Source organism: Ambystoma mexicanum, chromosome 11 (genome assembly GCF_040938575.1).
Source record: "Ambystoma mexicanum isolate Mex_15411 chromosome 11, UKY_AmexF1_1, whole genome shotgun sequence".
NCBI classification, from domain to species: Eukaryota; Metazoa; Chordata; class Amphibia; order Caudata; family Ambystomatidae; genus Ambystoma; species Ambystoma mexicanum.
In genome coordinates, this window is record NC_090934.1 from 643936232 (window position 1) to 643957356 (window position 21125).

Consider the following 21125-nt stretch of genomic DNA (forward strand, 5'->3'; position numbering starts at 1 on the left):
GGTGGGATTTTAGGTGAAGTAATTTGCCCCAAGTTGGGTACGGGCTGCCTCACCACGTGCCTTTTCACCTCCCATGCGCAGCGGCCGTGCATGTGGTTGGGGATGTGGGGGCACCACCATGTCCACCGGCACGCCCCCGGTGGGTTTCAACGTTGTGCAGGATACATGCTGCCACTATGATCCTGCACACTACTGGGGTGCATATAGCAGCTGCCCACAAGAGCAGTCAAGTGAGTGAAAACTTGACTTGAGCACTCCAAATGTGCGCTCCACTATGCCCCGGGTTGCAATATGGGCTGTGTTGTATCTTACCTCGGGTGGTGTGGTGGGGTTCCAAATTGGCGTCATCATGAAGGTGCTAGAGGGTAGGCACTGTCCCCTGGGGAGGTTATAATGGTTGTCATTAGTGGGGTTTTCCCATTTCTCAGTTTCTGACATTGATGCATGTGCAGAGGCATTTATACTCACAAATTAGCCATGTGTCGCTGTGCTCGCCAGCTTCCAGGACCCGGTTTAGGGGTGATATTCTGAATATGAAACTATCATGGCTGGACCCTGGATAGTTGGCATATACTGAGGTGATGATTCCCTTGGCATCACATACAACCTGCACGTTGATGGAATGCCAGTGCTTGCGGTTCCGATAGATGTGCTCAGTGGCCTTAGGTGGACGTAGAGCCACATGGGTGCAATCAATGGCACCTAGGACTTTGGGGAAGTGTGCCACCCTGTAAAATTGCTGGACAACAGCCTGCATTTCTACAGGTGTTCTGGGCATGTATATGTGCCTGCGAACTGAGGGGCGTGCAGTCATGATGGCCAACACCTGGTGTAGGCAGCGTGACTGCGTGGCCTGTGACACCATCCACCCCCCACTATGGCACTTGTCCGCTGAAATGAACCAGTAGCCAAGAAGTGCAGTACATTGAGCACCTTTTCCAAGGGGCTCAGTGCTTGCGAGCACAGGGTGGGTGATGTGAGGTCATCCTCCCACTCCCCCACGAGGTCTAGGATTATGTGTTATGTGTGGTGAAAACCTGTACCTCCCATACGCCTGGTCATCAGGCATCCCAAAAAGGCTGGTCCTGGGTAAAAAAAATGCAGGGCCTGGCTATCCTCCTTCTGTGGTGTTCCACAACCACTGCTGCGAGGAACGGTATATTCATAGTAGCGTCTGAGCTTGTTTGTTGTTTGCGCGCACTTTTATGCTGTGCAGGGCCGCGTACGCCTGCTTCCTGCTGGTGTACGTGTTTCCGGATTAGTGTGTCTTTTTTGGCGCATGCCTTTCCCTTGTCCAATTCCATGAATACGTGTTGTTGGTGAGCGTGTGGGCGTTGCAAGCATTTACCTCCTGTACTTCTCCCGTAACGCCCACATTTTCATGCGTTGTTCCCCATTCCGCGTGTTACGCCCTGTGTTCCGCCCACTTTTGTTGTGTGCGCTGTACTATGTGCGCTTTCCCTGTGTGCATAGCACACACCTTTTAATGACGTGTGCGCCCGTGTGTGCCACCCACGATTTTAGCGCACATCCCAGGATTTGCACACACTGAATTCCATGAATCGATGTGCGTGGCTTTGGCACGCGTGCGCTGTGATTTTCACGCTTGCGCTGCGATTTTCACGCTTGCGCTCCCCTTTTCGGCGCACATTTATTCCATGAATCGGCCCGTTTATTGTTTCTGTCCGTAGGCACGGTTATATTTATAGCTGCGTCTATAAACATACATTTTCTGTGCAATAATCATATTGTTATGTAGATGATACAGCACAGATTTTTATCTTTGTGTGTCATTTTGTGTGTTTAGGTGTTGTCATGTCTTATTTGAAGTTTTGAAGGTTGGTTTAGTTTGGTTTTTAGTTTGTAGAAAATGTCCGTATAGCCACAGATACTAATGATGCTGGGCAGGGTTTTGTATGTTTCAGTGTTTCTATTTGGCTGGTGTTGATGTAGTAAATGTGTTCTTCTTTGTGATAGGTTGCTGTGCATACGTGTCAGCCATTTTATTATTATTTATTTATTATTATCCTCTTTTTCTGGTTTTGATTTTGCAAGTATGAAACTCCCCATTTTGTCTACTTTTGACTGCAAATCTCATAATATGCAGTTGATGTTACCTGTGACAAAATACGATTGGCATTAATCAGTTGTTTGTCATTTATTTGTTGAAAGTGTTACCTTTTAATATATTGATAATGAGGCTGTGTTTTTTGTGTGTTTGTACTTTTTTTTTGTACAATGAACAAGACCGGCTGTATATGTTGAAATATGGTGGCAGCAATTGATGGAAGGGGTTTATTAGGAAAGAAAATTTATTTCAGTGAGGTGTATAATATAAAATCATTAAGTATACTTCCTGCACTCGTTCTGGGCCCGTTCAGAATACAAAAAAATAGTATCCTAAAAAAAAAAAAATCATACAATTTGTACAAGCCAAGTGGAGATCTATGTCTGTGGCCCTACAACATAAAAAACAATGTGTATTTTGGCAACTTGTAATGGACAATGATTGGAAGGGTGATCCAACTCCTGTATTGGAGAAGAAGAGTGGTGACTCCATTTAGAGACTTTGTACAGGGGCTTGGAGTGTGATGTCCCCTGATCACCAATCAACTTGGAGGGTGTTCCATCAATTGCTGATTGGTTTTGTATTACCATAGATGATGTAGAGCAAGCAATCATCTTCCAAAAAGGTGGCAAGGCAGCTGGGCCCGACCTCAACCCGGCAGATCTGTTCAAGGATGAGGTGGATATCTGGGCCCCAGTTTTGTGCAGGATTTTCAATGCAATTATTAGGAAAGGCGCAATCCCAGAATCATGGCGTAAGGCCATTATAATCCCTTGTACAAAAAATGTGGGAGGAAACACCCATTCAACTATCGTCCTGTAGCCCTCCTCGATAGTGCAGACAAACTGCTTGGGAAGATCATCTTAAGATATTTACAAGACTGGGCAGAAGGTAATAATGTTATAAGCGAACCACAGGCTGGCTTCAGAAGGAACAGAGGAACCATAGACCATTGTTTTTTACTTCATTTTTGAATCCAGAAATATACAGTTTTGAAGCAAAATAAACTATACATTGCATTCCTTGATTTGAGGACAGCGTTTGATTCAGTAGCCAGGGAAACTCTGTGTTAATTACTAACTATACGCAAAGCCTCAGCACATTTGATCTGGATAATCAGGCTTCTCTATTCCAGAAATAGTACCGCTGTTCGTTATGGTCTAGGAGGTGAGAACACCACAGCTTTCGATTTAACAAACGGAGTGAAGCAGGGTTGTGCCCTTGTGCCTCTTCTGTTTAACTTCTATATACAAGAGATAATTGACAAACTGCTAAAAGAGTGTCAGGACTGCCCTAAAATGGCCACAGACAAGTACCCTGCATTATTTTACGCAGATGGCGTGGTATTACTGGCCACAACCCTGCAAAGGTTTGGAAAAATCACTGGCGATATTTGTGTCCAAGTGCAAAGAGCAGGATTTGCTTTGGCACATTCAAAAATCAAATGTAATGGTGTTCAAACCTCGATTTGCAAAATGTAGGCCCTTAGTGCTAAAGGTGAATGAAACCGAACTATATCAAGTTAAACATTTTGACTATCTTGTGGTATGTTTTCAAGAATCTGAGGTCTGGGTAGCCCAGGTGAAATGTTTGGTTTCTACTCTGGAATAATTTGGGGGCTCCATCAAGGTCTTCCATGCAATTCATGGACAAGGATCAATCTCACCAGCATTAGACTTATATGGAAAGCCGGCTGGTCCGGCTGCTTTATACGGGGCTGAATAGCTCTAAGTATTGTAACTGATAACATCAGATCTCAATGTAGGATACTAACCCATTGGTCCTGTTTCATAATACAATTCATAATGAAGTCTAGAATGTTTCTAAAATGTTTTGAAGCAACCTTTTCATTGTTGTAAATAAACAGAGAACAATCAATGCATGTAATCCCATTAGCTCCATTCAACATTATACATCTTGCCCAAAACGCATCTATTCCTTTGCATGGTAGGCACATGTACCTGTCAGCTGATATTCACTCACTGTTCTCATTGCGCTAAAAGGACCCTCTCACTGATGACTTTGTCAATTGTCTGACATTTGGATGTCTGCATCTCTTTGTTAATTTAGCTGGTCAGTGCATTGGCTATTATTAATGCAGTGTATAGTGATATATCTGATTCCCAGTATTAGAAATCTGGGTTTGCTTTACATTCCCTGGAGTTATATAAATGTATTTCTACATTGAATCCATACATTGCATGTGCTGTGAGGCATTGCATAGATACAGTTCATACACCATTAAAGAATTATTCAAATATGGGATAGAATGTTTGAGATTGGAAAACATACAACAGGCCAGTGAATGCCTGCCCGACAGTGGTGGACTGGCCAAAAGGGAACGCTGATTTCCCAGTCAGACTCTACCATGAGCCCTTTTGTGAAGTTCCCCTAGTTTCTGGTCCTCCTGCCGTTTCTCCAAAGCACCCTGTCCTCTTCATCCATCTCCCTTCATGCCCATGTGATGAATTGGATTCTGAATCACAGGACTATAAGGTTGAGTAGGGGAACACTGGCCCACTCAGCGCTCACACCTCTACAAGTCAAAACACAATGCAATCATAAATGTAAAGCCAGTACAGTTACCAGATATACCTCCTTCAGCTTTTGTTGTAATGTTGAATTAGGGAAGGCTATGCTCCTAAGAGGGGTGAGAGGGTTAACCAGTAGTGACCCAGAAAAACACACTATCACAGTCCATAGTAATGGGAATGTCCAATCAAAATTCTATAAATATTTATTGTACATTATTCTGCTATATCTGATACTCTTGATGTTCTTGCCTCTGTCATGAGGATCTGCTTAAAACCCAAAGCCAAGTGCAATTCCTGGTATGACTCAGACCTCGTCACACTTAAACGCAAGTGCAGGATGGCTGAGAGGAAATGGTGTAATTCCTGTAAATCCTCTGACAAACTGGCCTGCCGCCTGCTCCAAAGGCAATAACAGCTCTCTGTCCGCACCAAGAAGAGACCCCTCATCCAAGCCCGTGTCTCTTCGGCATCCAACAGCTCGGCTGAACTCTTTAAAATCTGCAAGGAGCTGGCCAATCCTGCTGCAGGCTCTACCTCGCCTGTCCCCTCCAAGGCCCTCTGCATGGCCCTGGCTTCTCATTTCATCTGTAAAACTCAGGATATTATGTCCTCTCATTCTTCTTTTCTTCCTCCTACCTCTACAACCCTCTCTTCCTCTGGCCCTTCAGTGGCCACCTCTCCTCCCTCCTTCTCTGACTTTCCCCTGTTCTTGCCAGACAAGGTTTCTAGACAAGTCTGATCTATGAAAGTCTTGCCGAAACAGGTTCTTCCCTGTTCCTCTAAAACCATCATGGACAGCATTGACACTCTGGCTCCTGCTTTGGCTGAGTTCTACAACCATTCATTCACCACTGGAGACTCCCCCTCCCCCTGAAGCACTCCATTGTGCACCCTCTTCTTAAGAAACCATCTGCCGACCCTTCCTGCCCGGCTAACTATTGACCAATCTCCATCACTCCTTTCCTGGGCAAACTCCTGGAAAAGCTGGCCATATCCCAACTTAATCTTCACACTGAATTGGTTGTTTGTCTCCATGACCATCAGTCTGGCTTCAGAGCTGACAGAAACATGGAAACTGCTCTCCAGAACATACGTGAAGACCTACTCTCCAACCTTGACTCCAATACCCTCTAATCTTACTTGATCTCTCTTCTGCCTTCGACACGGTCAACCATGCTGTCCTGTTCAACCGTCTCCGTGATAATCTGGGTATCACCGATCAGTCTCTGGCTTGGCTGACCCCTTTACTCTCTGATCGACCTCCCAGGTCCAACTTGGGTCATTCCTCTCCTCTATCTCTATCTGTATTTGTATTTGTATTTTGTATTTGTAATGTGCTGACAACCCGCGGACAACAGGGCGCAGAGAGATAAAACCAGATTCAAATAGATAGTCAGGTGCTGGTAGGAATACTGTTTAGTCGAGAGTTTTCTTAAAAGGTGATTCAGGTTTTTCCTGAATATTTTGTAATTCGGTTCTACTCGCACTGTCACTGGGAGGTTGCTCCACTGCTGGGCCGCCTGAACCGGAAAGGATTTCCCTGCACCCAAGGCTCGGTTTGCCAGTGGTATCAGTAACTTGCCTAGTGCTTGTGATCTCAAGGCCCTGTTAGGGATGTATCGGGTGAACTTGGAACTGAGGTACGATGGAGCCGCCCCATATAAACATCTATGCACAAGCGTCATGGATTTAAAGAGGATTCTCTCCTCAACCTTGAGCCAATGAAGAGATCTCCTGCCCTCCATCACGTGGTCTCTTCTATTGATCCCTTTTACAACCTGAACCGCGTTGTTTTCCATTATCTGACATTTCTTGATGCATTTTTTAGATGCTTCCAGCAATAATGAAATGTTGTAATCAAGACGCGACAGTAAAACGGCCCTGGCTATCGTAGCTGCGTTGTTATCGCTAAGGAGTGGGCGGATGGCTCTCAAGAGCCTAATATAGTAGGCATTGTTTTTATAGAGGTAGTTTGTCTGAGCCTCCATACCCAGGGTGGATTCCATCATCATCCCAAGTGTTTTACATGGGAGACTACCTTAATACGTGAGTCTTTGACCACAAACTCCTCATATTCTGTTCTGAGCTTATCCCTCGCTTGGCTAGAGCCGAAAATCATTAGCTCTGTTTTTTTTTGCTATTTAAGCACATCCAATTATCTTCCATTTGTTTATTAATTAGATTGTATAAGGTCATGAACTTTTCCTTGTCTGTTTGATAGTCAACCTCGAGTTCTAACACTAACTGTGTATCATCAGCACAGTTGGTAAAATATACACCAATGGATTCTAGAAATACACATAGAAATTTCATAAAGAGGTTGAAAAGAAGAGGGGATATACTAGCGCCTTGTAGGACCCCTGCACTTATAGGGGTTGGAGTTGAAAACTTCTCTTCCCAGTGTGATCTGGCTACTCGATCTGTGAGAAAAGATGCCAGCCAGGCCAGGGCCGCTTTGGAACATCCTGCTGTTTTCTCCAGTACCTGCTGTTGTGATAGGTGATCAACAAGATCAAATGCAGCACTTAAATCCAGAAGCATTAGTATCCCTGCCATTGTCCACAATAGAGAGCATTCATGATTTAAAATCTAGCATTGCGGTTTCTCTACTGTGTGCAGCACGGACATCCAACTGCTGCTTATGCAAAATGTTATTGGCTTCAACATGTGCCTGCAGTTGTTCTGTGGCAATTTTGTCCATAATTTTCAGGATAAAATTAGTGTTGGTGATTGGGTGCATATTGCCGAGATCCTTAGGATCCAAACCTGTTTTTTTAGCAATGGCGTGATGGTCACCTTCATTATGGCTTGGGGAATCATGCCATCATGAAAGGAGGCATTAATGGTCTTAGACAGCACTGGGGCAAACAATTCCTCATTTTCTATGATTATTTTAGGAGGAATTAAAGTTTCGGCACAGGAGGACGGTTTCATTTTAGCTAGCACCTTCACCATCTCGGCTTCAGAGATAGGTAAAAAGTTGAAGTTGTCTAACTTATACGGCTGTCATTTAGCCACATTAGGGAGAAAGATCTCTTTAGCGGTTTCTTTGGCCTGAATGATGGCCTCTCTGGCTTTTTGTGTTTAATCTGCAAAGGCCTTTTTCACAGTTTCGCAGTCCTCCTCCGTAGGTGTGTGGGGGGGGGCAAGGATTTAGGTTTCTTGAGCGAATTGAGGAAATTGAAGAGCTTACTTTTCGAGTTGGGTGCAGCTTCGATCAGCTAATTTTAATATTCTGCTTTAGCCTTCCTAATGCCTCTTCTGTATTTAGAGTTAGCCTGGTTCCATTGTTCTTTAGTCTCCGGTGAAGGATGTTTATGCCAGATTCTTTCCAGCCATCTTTTCTCAGTCTTGAGTATACTATTGAACCAACTCTGATGGTTGTTGGTTTTCCTGACTATTTTAGATTTAAGAGGGGCATGCATCTCCACCACCTCCAGTATGTGGTTTTCTACTTGTGGTGTTCCCCAGGAGTCTAGCCTCTCTCCCTGGCTGTTCAACAAATACCTGGCACTTCTTGCCCTCGCATTGCCACTCTCTGCCCCAACTTTCAGTGCTTTGCGGATGACATTCAGCTCATTTTCAGGCTCCCTTTTGCCACCTCTTCTCCTCTCATCTCTGACTGTCTATTCGCTATCCAGGAATGGTCTGCTGCCAATGATCTCTGCCTTAATGCCATTAAGACTGAGATTCTCCTCATTGGCACACGTGCTCCCTCCTTTCCTGTCACACTCTGGCCGGCCTCTCTTGGCCCTCCTCTGTCACAAGTTTCTCTCTTTCTCACCTGTTTTTCCTTGCTTGTGTCCTTCTTGGGTGCGACTTCCTTTTTTCTCACTGTCCGAGATTTGTACAGGCCGGGGCGTGAGTCTTCGGGTTTCAGCATGAGGTAGCCGGCTGTCCTTAGCCAGATGGTGTTCAGTATCCAGGAATGTAGTCGTGAATCCAGGAAGGCGGTAAGAGTCCCACACTTGGAGAGTGTCTGGGACACCGTAGGACCAAGAATAAGACGAATCTGGGAAAAGGATACCGGCTATCGGGTAAGGAGAGATTCAAATGGGATTCCAGGAAACAAAAGAAGAGAAGGAAGGTAAGGAACTGGAGATAGCACAGGAAGCGGACTCGAAACACACGTCTAGCAACTCCAAGCAGTTTGCGTTGAGACGTGCAGAGCCATGGGGGCGTGTCTTTTTTATAGGAAGTCGAGCATTGCACGCAAGGGCTAGAGCGCAGTGTTTCAGGCCCATTGGCCATGTTGGAAGGATCACTGAATTCATGCCGCGGTGCATCATGGACCATGAAGTCCAAAAAGGGTGAATTCAGTGGTTCATGACAGTAAGCCTCCTCCTAAAGCCGGCACCACCGGGTTTGCCTGGGTGGACTCGATGAAATCTTTGTATTAGACGGGGCATTCATGTTTGAGACAGGTTCCCACGTGCGCTCGCTTGGGGGGGTATCCTTTCCATTCTACCAAATATTGAAACTGACCCCGTCTGTATCTGAAATCACATATCCTGGAGACTTCAAATTCAAGCTGGTCATTGATGATTACAGGGTTAGGTCTAGGAGTAGTTCTGGTGGACTGTGCATATGGTTTCAATAAGGAACTGTGGAAGACCGGATGAATCCTTTTCCAGGATTCTGGAAGCTGGAGCCGGAAGGCCACTGGATTAATGATTTCCTTAATGGAGAAGGATCCATGATACTTGGGAGCCAGTTTATTTGGCCGCAGATGTCGAGGAAGAAGTTTTGAGGATAGCCAAACCTTATCCCGACTGCATATGAAGTGCTTGGTCTCTGCTTGGTATCTGCATATCGTTTGACTTCTAGCCTGGTCTTTTCCAGTCAGTCTTTAGCATCTCTGTGTACTTTTACCAGTGTTTTAATCCAGGAATCAACTGCCGGGAACGGGGTAGGATGTGGTAGGACAGATGGTAGAACTGAAGGATGAAATCCCTGACTGCAAAAGAATGGACTTGTCTTGATAGCCGAATGATCAGAATTGTTGTAAGCAAATTCAGCCACAGGAATCAAAAGTGACCAGTCATCCTGGACCTTGGTTGCGAAACAGCGGAGGTATTGTTCTAGGGTCTGATTGACTCGCTCAGTTGCCCCATTAGTCCGTGGATGATATCCTGAAGATAATGCACACTGGATGCCTAATATTTGGCAAAGTTGTTTCCAGAACTAGGATATGTACTGGGGTCCTCTGTCGGAGATGATCTTGGAAGGCAATCCATGAAGTCTAAATATGTGTTTTAGGAATATTCCAGCCAATTCAAATGAGGATGGTAGTTTGAACAAGGGTGTGAAGTGAGCCATATGGGTAAACAAATCGATGGTAACCATTATGGTTGTATATCCTCTGGACTGGGGTAATTCCACGATAAAATCTGTGGCGATGATTTCCCAAGGTCGTATTGGTAGTGCAGGTTGATGTAGGAGACCTGCAGGTTTTCTGTTATCATGTTGATTCTGATTGCACACTGTGCAGGATTGGACTTAGGTTCTTATGTCAGCTACCATCTTTGGCCACCAGAATTGCCTCCATATTAGACGGAGGGTGGCAGTGATGCCTCAATGTCCCGAATGAAAGGTGTCATGGCAGAGATTCATGATTTTGTCCCTCAGTTTTTGTGTGGGTATTGCCAGCCGTTTTTCCTTGAAGAGATAGCCGTCTTTTGTTACTAAGTTCTGTTGATTATCCCTGATGTATTCCTTCCAGAGATCGGAAGAAGGTGTTCTTGCATGGATGTCTTCCAGGAGAGAAATGGCTTGTGCCACAAACACGGTATCAGGGAACATCTTCGGAAAGGTCCGGGCTTTGACAGACTCGTAATAAGGACGCCTAGATAAGGCATCTGCAATAATGTTATTCGTTCCAGGAAAGTGATTAATTTGGAATTGGTACTGAGCAAAAAAGAAGGCCCAACGGGCTTGACGACTGTTTCAGCATTCCAGGGACTGTAGGACTTGCAAGTTTCGATGATCTGTTCGTACCTGCACTGGGTGTTTAGCAACCAAGAGAAGGTGGAGCCAGTCGGTGAAGGCTTGTCGGATGGTCAGTAACTCCTTCTCCAGGAGGGAATAGTGGCTCTCACTGGGAGTCAAAGTGCAGGATAGATATGCAATAGGATGTTCCATTTTGTCTTCAAATTCTTTTTTTAAGACCGTACCAATGGCGTAGTCTGAAGCATCTGTTTCCACCAAAAAAGGTCACTCTATGTCAGGCTGGGCCAGGATTGGGGCTTGAGTAAATTCTTGTTTCAGTTGCTGAAAAGCCGTCTCTTGAGCAGCAGACCATTTAAATGGAGTATCCTTCCATAAGAGTGTTACAATGGGATGCATTATGTCAGAAAATGCGGGAATTCATTTTTTGTAAAAATGTGCAAGTCCCAGGAAGGATTGAATCTGTTTCATAGTGGTGGGTGCTGGCCAAGAAAGTATGGAGTCGACCTTGGAAGGATCCATTCTGATTCCTTTGGAGCTAAGCACAAATCCAAGATAATGAACAGTTGGGACATGAAAGAGACATTTTTCTGGCTTGGCCAGGAGTTTGTGTTCTCCTAAACGTTGTAGGACTGCCTTTACATGTTCTTGATGGATCTGTGGGTCATTGGAGTAAATTAGTATATCATCCAGGTACACAATGATGAAAAGGAACAGCATATCAGAGAAAACTCTATTCATGAAGCATTGAAAAACGGCAGGGGCGTTGGCGAGACTTGAAGGGCATTAACAGATACTCAAAGTGGCCAAAGGGAGTTCTGATGGCCGTGTTCCATTCATCGCCTTCCCTTATTCGGATGAGATGGTAAGCACCCCTAAAATCAAGTTTAGTGAAGATGACAGCACCTCGTACTGCCTCCAGGATGTCAGAAATAAGTGGTAGTGGATAGCGGTATTTGAGGGTACATTGTTTGAGACCACAGTAATCCAAACAAGGCCGAAGTTATTTAGTGTATTTCTTAAGAACGAAGAATAGGGAAGCACCGGCTGGAGATTTTGAAGGCCGGATAGTACCATTTGCAAGGTGGGTATCCAGGTATTCTCATAGAGCCATCATTTCGGGTTCGGATAGTATGAACATCCTCCTGAATGGAATCACTGCTGAAGCATCTGTGTCAATGGCACAATCTTCTGGCCTATTGGGTGGAAGAGCTTGAACAATGGCTGTTGAAAACACATCTGAGTACGTTTGATAGATCTCAGGTACTTGGATAATGTTGGATACACTTAAGAATGATTGCTTGTGGTTCAAGGAGGTCACTGGAGGGTCTTGTAATGTGCCTTGAGACAAACAGTGGACATACACAATTCAGAGCCTAGAAACAGGGATACTGCTGCCCAGTTGATGTAGGGATTTTACTTCTGAAGCCAGGGCATGCCTAGAACCATGGGGTTATGAGCAGCCTTTATGATGTCAAATCAGAGCTTTTCCTGATGGTTGTTTATCGATAGTAGTAATTCCTTGGTTTGGTGAGTAATGGGTCCTGAAGACAATGGTCTACCATCAATACCTTCGACGGGTTGTATTGCCTCTTTGGGTTCTCGAGGAATGTGGTGACTGACAGCCCAGTCGTGATCTATGAAAATACCCATGGCACCGCAGTCCACTAGGGCCAGGATGGGGTAAAATCCTTTTTGGTAGGTGACAAGAATGTTTGAAGAATCACTAAAGTGTTCTGTCCTGGAGTTTTCAAGGAAGGAATGGATTAGGAGCAGGCATCTTTCTACCGAAGCTGTGCTCCACTTAGGATTGGGAGCTGGCATTTCCCGAACGCCGGGGTGGTGCTATAGGGCATTCTCTCACAAGATGTTTATCAGAGGCACAGTACATGCAAAGTCTGGTATTAATCCAACGGATCCTTTCTTGTGGAGAAATTGGTCCACGGAAGGCACACAATTGCATAGGTTCTGGATCTGAGGTACGTGGAGCGCATGCTTCTTTTGGACAAGGGTAATCTGTGGTTGCTTTTGGGGATGTTGTCTTAGTCTTCCTTTTCTCTGCCTTTCTCTCCTGGATCCAGAAATCTATCTGTAGGGAAAGGACCATGAGAGCCTGGAAGGAACTCGGACGACCTACTCTGGCTAGTTCATCCTTTATCTCATCATTTAAACCTCTTCGGAAGAGAGTGAAACTGGCTTCTTGAGACCAATCGGCTTCTTTAGCTAGCTGTTTGAAGCGAGTTACATAAGTGAGCATATCCTGACTCCCTTGCTGGAATTCGACAAGTCTTTCTTGCGCACGGTAGACAAGTTCTGGTCGATCAAACATGGCCTTAAGTGCTTCCACAAACCCATCGTAATTATCCAAGAGCGGGTCTACCAAATTGACTAAGGGAGTCGCCCAGGTTAAGGCATGCCTGTGAGGTGAGATATCATGAATCTGACCTTTGCTCGTGGCATGAAAAAATAGTAGGGTTTGAAGGTGAAATGTACTAGGCAGGAATCAAGGAAGGAATGCAGGGACTTGGAAGATCCATCATACTTGTCCACTACCCTCACTACCAGGCGCTTTCTTTGACCGCGGAATCTCGGGACAAGACACGCTGCTTTAATGCTGCATTCTCGACCTTGAGGTTTTGAACCTCTATAGTTAATTCTTGCATACCTCTCATGAGGTCTTGAACTGCGGGTTCCATGTCTGTTTCTGTATCAGGTTTGAGGCGGCTCAATCTGTCACAAGTTTCTCTCTTTCTCACCTGTTTTTCCTTGCTTGTGACCTTCTTGGGTGCGACTTCCTTTTTTCTCACTGTCCAAGATTTGTACAGGCCGGAGCATGAGTCTTCTGGTTCCAGCATGAGGTAGCCAGCTGTCCTTAGCCGGATGGCGTTCAATATCCAGGAATGTAGTTGTGAATCCAGGAAGGAGGCAAAAGTCCCAAGCTCGGCGGGTGTCGGGGACACCACAGGACCGAGCATAAGATGAATCCAGGAAAAGGATACAGGCTAGCAGGTAAGAAGAGATTTGAACGGAATTCCAGGAAACAAAAGAAAAGAAGAAAGGTAAGGAACTGGAGATAGCACAGGAAGCGGACTCGAAACACACGTCTAGCAACTCCAAGCAGTTGCGTTGAGACGTGCAGAGCCATGGGGGCGTGTCTGTTTTATAGGAAGTCGAGCATTGCGCGCAAGGGCTAGAGCGCAGTGTTTCAGGCCCATTGGCCATGTTGGAAGGATCACTGAATTCATGCCGCGGTGCATCATGGACCATGAAGTGCAAAAAGGGTGAATTCAGTGGTTCATGACATCCTCCTTCTCCCGCCTGTGAGGCTAAAAAACTTGGTGTCATCTTTGACTCTGCTCTCTCCTTCTCCCCTCACATCTCTGATGTCTATAAGTAGTCTCTCTTCCTAAATATCATCCTTCTCGAGCTCTTCGCTCATCCACCTTCAACTACCTCAGGGTCAGTCGCTTATCCAAGCAACGAGTTGGTGGTAGATCTCTTTCTTTGGCTGGGACCTCCCTCGGGAACAGCCTCCCTGCCTCCCAGAAACTTGAGGAGAACCATCTCTGGTTCCGGAAGCACCTCAAGACCTTCCTCTTTGCTTCTGCTTTCTCTCCTCCTCTCCCCTGCTGAACTCCTGACTGAAACTGCATTGGTCACCTGGCTACCCTCTGATCTCAGGCCATGGTACCCTCTCCCACCAGCTGCACACCTGCACGGCCTCCCTGGCAACCCCTGCACTTGGGGGTTGTTTCTGTATCCCTACAGTCCCCACCAGCTCTTGACACTTGATATCTGCACTTACTCCTGCACTTACTACTAGCTGGCCGCACTTTTACCTACTGCTTTTATTTATTCTATTTGTTTTTTACTGTTGATCCTATGTATTTCACTGCCCCCTTCCCCTCCCCACACTTTCCTTTTCCCCCCTTTCCTTCACTTGCCCGATTTCAATGTTACCTGGTCTAGTAAGATCGTTGTCTCTGTCTTCCCTCTGTTCCCCCTCCCTTGCCTCATCACGCTTTGAAACACGTGTGTATAAACACATTATAAATGCCATATCATATTATTAATTAAACACACCATCTTCAATAGAATGAATATAAAATACTGTACAAAAACTCACCCCGAAGGAAAAACAGAGAATATGTGACACACTGAGGAATGTAGCACTCTGAGCATGGTTCCAGGGGTGGCAGGTAAATTACTAGCCACAAAGAGGATATGTTGTTGCTGAAAACAGGAGAGATCATGAGGGGTCAGGGGGAGCAGTTCAGGGTCACAAGTACCTGGATTAAGTTCTTGGTGGGCAGACTGAGTCAGACCTAGTGTTGAACAATGATGATTTATGAAGATCCAGCTCAGTTTGAGCAAGGTGGTGTTGAGTATGGGCGAATGCGGTTGAGCTGTGCAGTCGAAGGGCAGCTTTCAAGGGTGCAGGTCACGGCCATCCATGCATTGCCTTGCAGTCGGGCTAGGCCCAGTTGGGTTTTAGCGGCTGAGAGGGGTCAATGAGTGATGCTCCGACGGTTCGAGTCAGCGGGCAACGGTCATGGAAGTAGTGACCTTGTGTCCATCGCTCTGCAGGTCGATGAGGTAGCCGTTAGAGAGCTAGCTAGTTCAAGTCTGATCCGAGTCAGCATGTGACTTACCAGTGAATCTGTTTGGTTCCCAGCATTGACCAGTCAATTCGAGCCTAGCAATTGACACGCTTAGCTAAGGCACAATGTAGCGTTGAGCTGCTTCGAAGGGTAAGCAATAGTTTGGATTGTTAGAGGGGTGCAAAAGCCAGCATGGGTACCTTCCCTCTCATTCCAGTTGCTGTGAACACAGAGTGACTTGTTCGGTGTGGTAGAACAGGGACCTTCTGTAGGTCTGGCAATTTAGTTGCTGTGTGAACCACCAGGGGTAATCAGGGACAGGATCCTTCCATTCATGGTCTGCTCTCCCAGCTCAGGAGAGTCTGGTGCAGAGTGGTAGGTCCTAGTCCACAGCAGAGGTGACTCCTGATCTGCCCTGGAAGTGGGCAGGGGACAGATTTTGCTTTTGCCTTGGATGGCTCCTACTTCACAGCTTTCAAAGGTACATCTTTCTAAAAGGAAGCCCAGTGAGATCTTCAGAGCAAATTTGGGGCCCTGATAGTATCTGAGAGAATCTGAGAAAATATCCCAAAGGGGTGTGAGACTCCTTCTGTCAATGACACAGGTCTTCAGGTGAATGGTATGAAGCTAGCCTGCCTTAGAGGTCTAATTCCTGCTCCTGGACGGAGTGCAACTTGCCCTTCTGATGTCACACCCAAAGCGCTTTGCTTCAGCGTAAGTGGAGAGAACAGGAAAGGGAGAGAGAGTTAGAGAGATACAAAATAGTGGAAGTCTATTTCTGTAGACCAGAGCCTTCCTGCCCATTCTAGTCCAGCCCCTTCCCTTCTTGCAAAGAAGGGTCTTGGAGATGCAGCACCTTGGTGTGAGGCTACTCCTTTTAAATCAGTGTGCTCCCTCAATGTCTGAGCCAAGCTGTGCGTCTGTCCCTGTGGGAGGCCCTCACCAAGGGATTATTATGCCATTTGTCAGTATCAACCCGTATCAACCCGTATAACCCGTCTGACCAGAATACACATCAACTTCCACAGCAGAGCTCACTATCCGAAGCAGACACATGGGTGATATTAACAGGAATGTAGCAGCCATGATCATGAGTAGCACCATGCCTAAACTCAAGAATAGATTTATTCAGAGTTTACCATGCCACCAGCATGGGTTCCTTATGATCATTGTAGTTTTGGTACAGGGGGCATATATTAAATCCCGCCAATGCTCTTCACAGACCTGGCTGTCCCTACGGCTGTGGAGTAGGCATCTTGTGACCTGCACCGTGAGCAGAGCAGTCACTGCGGAGCAGGCAACTGATGCAGCAGAGCACAAGAACACTGTGTTTTCGGCATGAAGTTGACATAAAGTTGAATCTGGTTAGCAGATTACCCTTTTGGAGATGGAATAACCCGCATCATTTTATATAGACATAAAAAGAAAAAAAGGCAGGGCTTTGCACCCTTGCTAGATGGCAGATCCTCACAACCCCACATACCTTTAAAGAATCATAAAGTTTTCAGTCTGTTATTCCTCACTGTTAACCCATGTCATTCGTCAGTTTATGTTTATCTTCTTTTTAACACCTATCTAGAGGCAAATGTGACATAAAATGAACACTTTGGACCCAATTATTTCCAAAGTTCCTTGTGGCAGAACACCCCAAATCCTACTTGGAGGGTTGGGCTGGTTCGCACTGTGTAAAATGGGGACTCTTTGAAAAACATGTCCAGTTCCACTTTTGTTTCTCAGTCCATGCATGCTGCCCAGTACATGTACCCTTCATCATTCAACATCGCAGTCATCTGCATTCTAAGCCTGGTCCCTTTGACTATTCTATCTGACCTGAAGACTTGATGTGAAGATTCCTCACTATCATCCCAGCTGTTTGGCGAGGACATCTTTTTGACTGATCAACAATTATGGATGGTGTGACTCTTACTGCATGCTCCTATAGTGTTTTAATGGTGATTTTTCATATTTAGGTGGCATGTCTATATACATGATTATGTATGACAACCATCCTCTTGAGGAAACAATACTAACACTAAAAATACTTGGAGCTGATTGCTAAAATGTAGGCATAGACATTTTCACTTAGCAAGTTGCCCTTTTAGGATTATGTCTATATTCTTAACCTCTTATTTGGGTTTTGAAATGAAACATACACAAAATAATGATGTATATGATTAGGTGTGCGAATATTTTTTCCTGTGCTGAGTTCTGGCATAACAATGTATCAGTAATATTAACTTTGCGAACTGTAACAACCAATACAATTTACTGAGGTAGAGGGTTTACACAGGTGTTCATACTGGTTAATCTTGACAGTAAGGACAATGAACATTGATGTATTAATATTTTTCAAACCCGTGTTTAGAGACACAATTGTAGTGATCAGTAGACTGTGTTCGGTTCATGTGTTTGGGACAGATCTAGCCATTAAAGTATATTTAACTTAAGAACAACTCATAGCCAGAGGAGTCTGATCAATGAGTAAACCGTGAGGAGACCCTTTTAGCACCCTCTGGATTGGGCTTTTACCGGGCTATATAAATGTGTGCCTGTGAATTATAATAAAATGAACAATGACCACATTCAATGTGCGCACGGACAAACAATGATGCCTAATTGTTTTATTCGATTTCTGTGACTGTGAATGCCCTAAGCATGGACCATTCAAATACATGTTAAAATACAACAGAACAGCACATCTGATCTTATGTCACAGCAATAATCATTCTGACATAGCCTGTCAAACTTCCTTTACAAATGGAGTTTGATGAATACAAAGTTGTGGAATCTTTGATCGACAGGAACTGCTCATTAGATTTTTTTTTTTTTTTGTATTTGTTCATATATCTGCTTCTTTGTGTAAACATGTTGTGCCTACAAGTTTAATCCCAATTTATCAATCACATCCTCAAAAGGAAAATGCACATTAATCATCACAAATGGATGCACATCCTCACAACAAACACTATTCTGAAATTAGAACATTATTCTGCACGTTTGTTGTTGCGTTTCTCGTATTGCTGCAAAAATACTCACATGGATGTCTTCCCTGTCATGCTGAACACCACACCAGCATAACTTCTTCATCTTTGGAGACCAGAACCAAAGGATATTGCAGACAGGTCGAATTAGCAAAGGCTTAATTTCCTCCGGTCTTTCGGGTCCTGAGGAAAACAAATGGTTCCTGGTGAACTGTGATTGCCTCTAATGTATTCATCCTATTCCTCACAGATGATTTTGAGTGAGGCATGGAGAATATTCCAGACTATGTAAAATAGTTTAACCCATTTTTTTGTTTTATTGTAGAAAACTCGGCAAAAAACACAAAACTAAACAAATTTATAAACAATATAGAGCATGCTACTTTGGTTATCACATGCTCAGTCTTAAGGTCCCCTGTGTCGTTGTTAAAGAGAGATGGTGCTTTAAAAATGTGTTCTGAAACCGTTGAAGGAAGGGTAACAAGGAGGAACATTACAGTCGTGTGGCTAATCAGAGCACAATGAACATGTTTGTTAAAGTAAGGAAGACAGCAATGGTTCAATTATGTTCATTTTAACGCTAACCATGGAATACATTTTGAGTCTCTGTTCAAGGTGTTAGATACACCTTCTGGTCGAATAGAAGAATGTGTTAGCTGATGCTTACTCCCTTGTCTCGGGGACCTGAACCTACAGTACTCGAATCATTCTAACTCTCTACTTAGCGTGTCGCTAAGCTAAGTATCTGGCCCTCGAATCATCTGCACACTATGTCACTCAATGCTCTACCACATTCATGTTCATCTTCCCCCTATTGCCTGACAAATGGCAGACTTGGGCGTTCTGCTTCGCTCCCTTGCAAACTCTATAGACAACCAAGGGCCTCTATCCAGCTCTTACACTCTTGTTCTCTCCACCAGCTCCTTCTTCCTTTTTTACTCATCAATACCAACTCCTCCATCACTGATCTTGGTTCTTCCAATTTCGTATGCTCTCCCCCTCTTCCTGCCCTGCAAGCTTTTCAAAACGATCATGCCTCACTCCCTCCACCCTGCACCTTCCCCTCCTTCAACCTCTCCTGCGTTCTTTATTTAAAAATATATGTGTTTTGATGATCTATTAACCTCCAAGTGTGATTACTTGCTTCATAGAGCCCCCAAAGCAAAAGGAATGGTGAAAAGGTTACACAGATTCTTCACAGACCTTGGGAGCATTCAAATCAGGTATGTGCAGGGAAAAAGAAAGATGTTAATTTCAGAATACACAGCTGTTGAGACATGGTAAGTTGAGTGTGTGCAATAGCTAAGACATGGTATTTGGAATAGGAAATGCAATCTTTGAATTATCATAACAAGATGAAGTTTCAAGAAGTCAGGTGCAAGAAATGCATTGTAAAATAGTATGGGGGTCATTACGACCTTGGAGGTAACCGTAACCCCTTACCGGGTTCCGGGTCCGGCTTCCTTGAATGAGGAATTACCGGGCCATTACAACCTTGGAGGACTCGGTAATTCCTCATTCAAGGAACCCGGACCCGGTTCATCCCCATTCGAGCCCCCATAGGGCCCGTTGTTAGCTCCCTGGTCTGCTAGCGGGACCGGATTTTACCATAGGGTCTCATGAGCAGATTCGTAATGGGGCGGTAAGGGGTTGACGGCTCCGGCATCATTACCGGCGCTGTTAACCCCTTTCCGCCAAGGTCGTAATGACCCCCCATGTGCAGTAATGCAAGATTCAGAAAGCATGTACATGTGTCAGAAGGGGGGACCTTCCTAAGATGTTGAGTATTCTGTTTTATTCTGAAGTGAAAATGGTTCTTGGTGGCAAAAATAGACTCAGGGAGGTTGTTCCAATGTGAGGCTCCCACAGAGTAGACGTTTATCCCTCTTAGATGTGTCTTCTTGAAGCCAGCAGCAGAATTGGTTTTGGAGATTGGGGATTGGGGATCTCACTGTCCTGTGACGGGTATATGTATTGATCCTTCAACTTAGGAACACAAGGTCAGAGTTCCAGTACTGTCTATGAGTCAGTGTGATTTGAAGTTGGTATATCTCGTCCAAATTCTCCACCATCGCCTTCTCCTGCTTCATGATCACATCTTGCATCTTTGCGTCTTCATATCGTCCCTGCTTTACCACAACCGCTTGCACCTTTACCGGCTCCAGCCTCTCCTTCTTCCCTGAGTCCTTCTGCAATGTCACCTCCAACCTCTCATTCTTCACCACCTATTGCAGCAGTAGTTTCACCTCACTGCCCATGTCTCATCACCACCTCCTCCACTTTTATCCCTCCAACATCCCCTGCTACATCACATCTTCCTTCACCTTTCCTGTTCTTCCTCTCCTGCATTTACTCCTCCTGCACCATCACATCCTCCAACTTCAACTGCTTCTCCTCCTCCTATACTCCCACCTATTCCAAACTCCCCTGATTCTCAACACCTACTCTTACACGTTCATCACCTATGATAGCTCCTGCTTCACCAGCTCCCAGCACCTCCCAGCTCCCTGCAGGACTGAAATGGAAGGATCCACATTTCTCCACACTGCATTTTGTTTATGATCTGCTAAAGGGGCAGAAGCGATACCATGAGCAATGTGACAGCCTTCTGACTCATGCCCTAGTGCAGTGTGGGGACAGGAGCATACCATCTTGGATCCCAAATTACATAGTAGATGGTGGGACTCAGCTACCTCAGTCACCCTCCAACACAACTTAAGTGACCGGCAGGGAAGTCAAATGGTACATAATAATTTTTTACAAAAGTAAAATGTTAGTTCTTAAATGATGGACATTTCACAAACATACTCTCCTCAGCTTTGCAAAATGCCTTCAATCCCTGATGCATAACGTGAAATCAGTTGAAGAGATGGGGGAGATCCATTATAGAAGTACAGATCCAAAATTGGTTCTATTTGTTTCATTTTACTTTCCACAAACACATGTGTGTCTCTAATAATCCAGTTGCAACAGGTGTAGTAAGGAGTAGCAATAT

At 45.0% G+C, this 21125-nt stretch overlaps 1 protein-coding gene across 1 annotated transcript in view; it reads right to left on the bottom strand.

Moving 5' to 3' along the window:
* The window catches only part of SLC5A12 (solute carrier family 5 member 12), a 346093-nt gene that overhangs the window by 18232 nt on the left and 306736 nt on the right, over window positions 1-21125 (bottom strand). The window contains exon 15 of the mRNA XM_069623503.1: window positions 18186-18313. Coding sequence (XP_069479604.1) covers window positions 18186-18313 — 128 coding nt within the window. The remainder of the gene's footprint in view (window positions 1-18185; window positions 18314-21125) is intronic.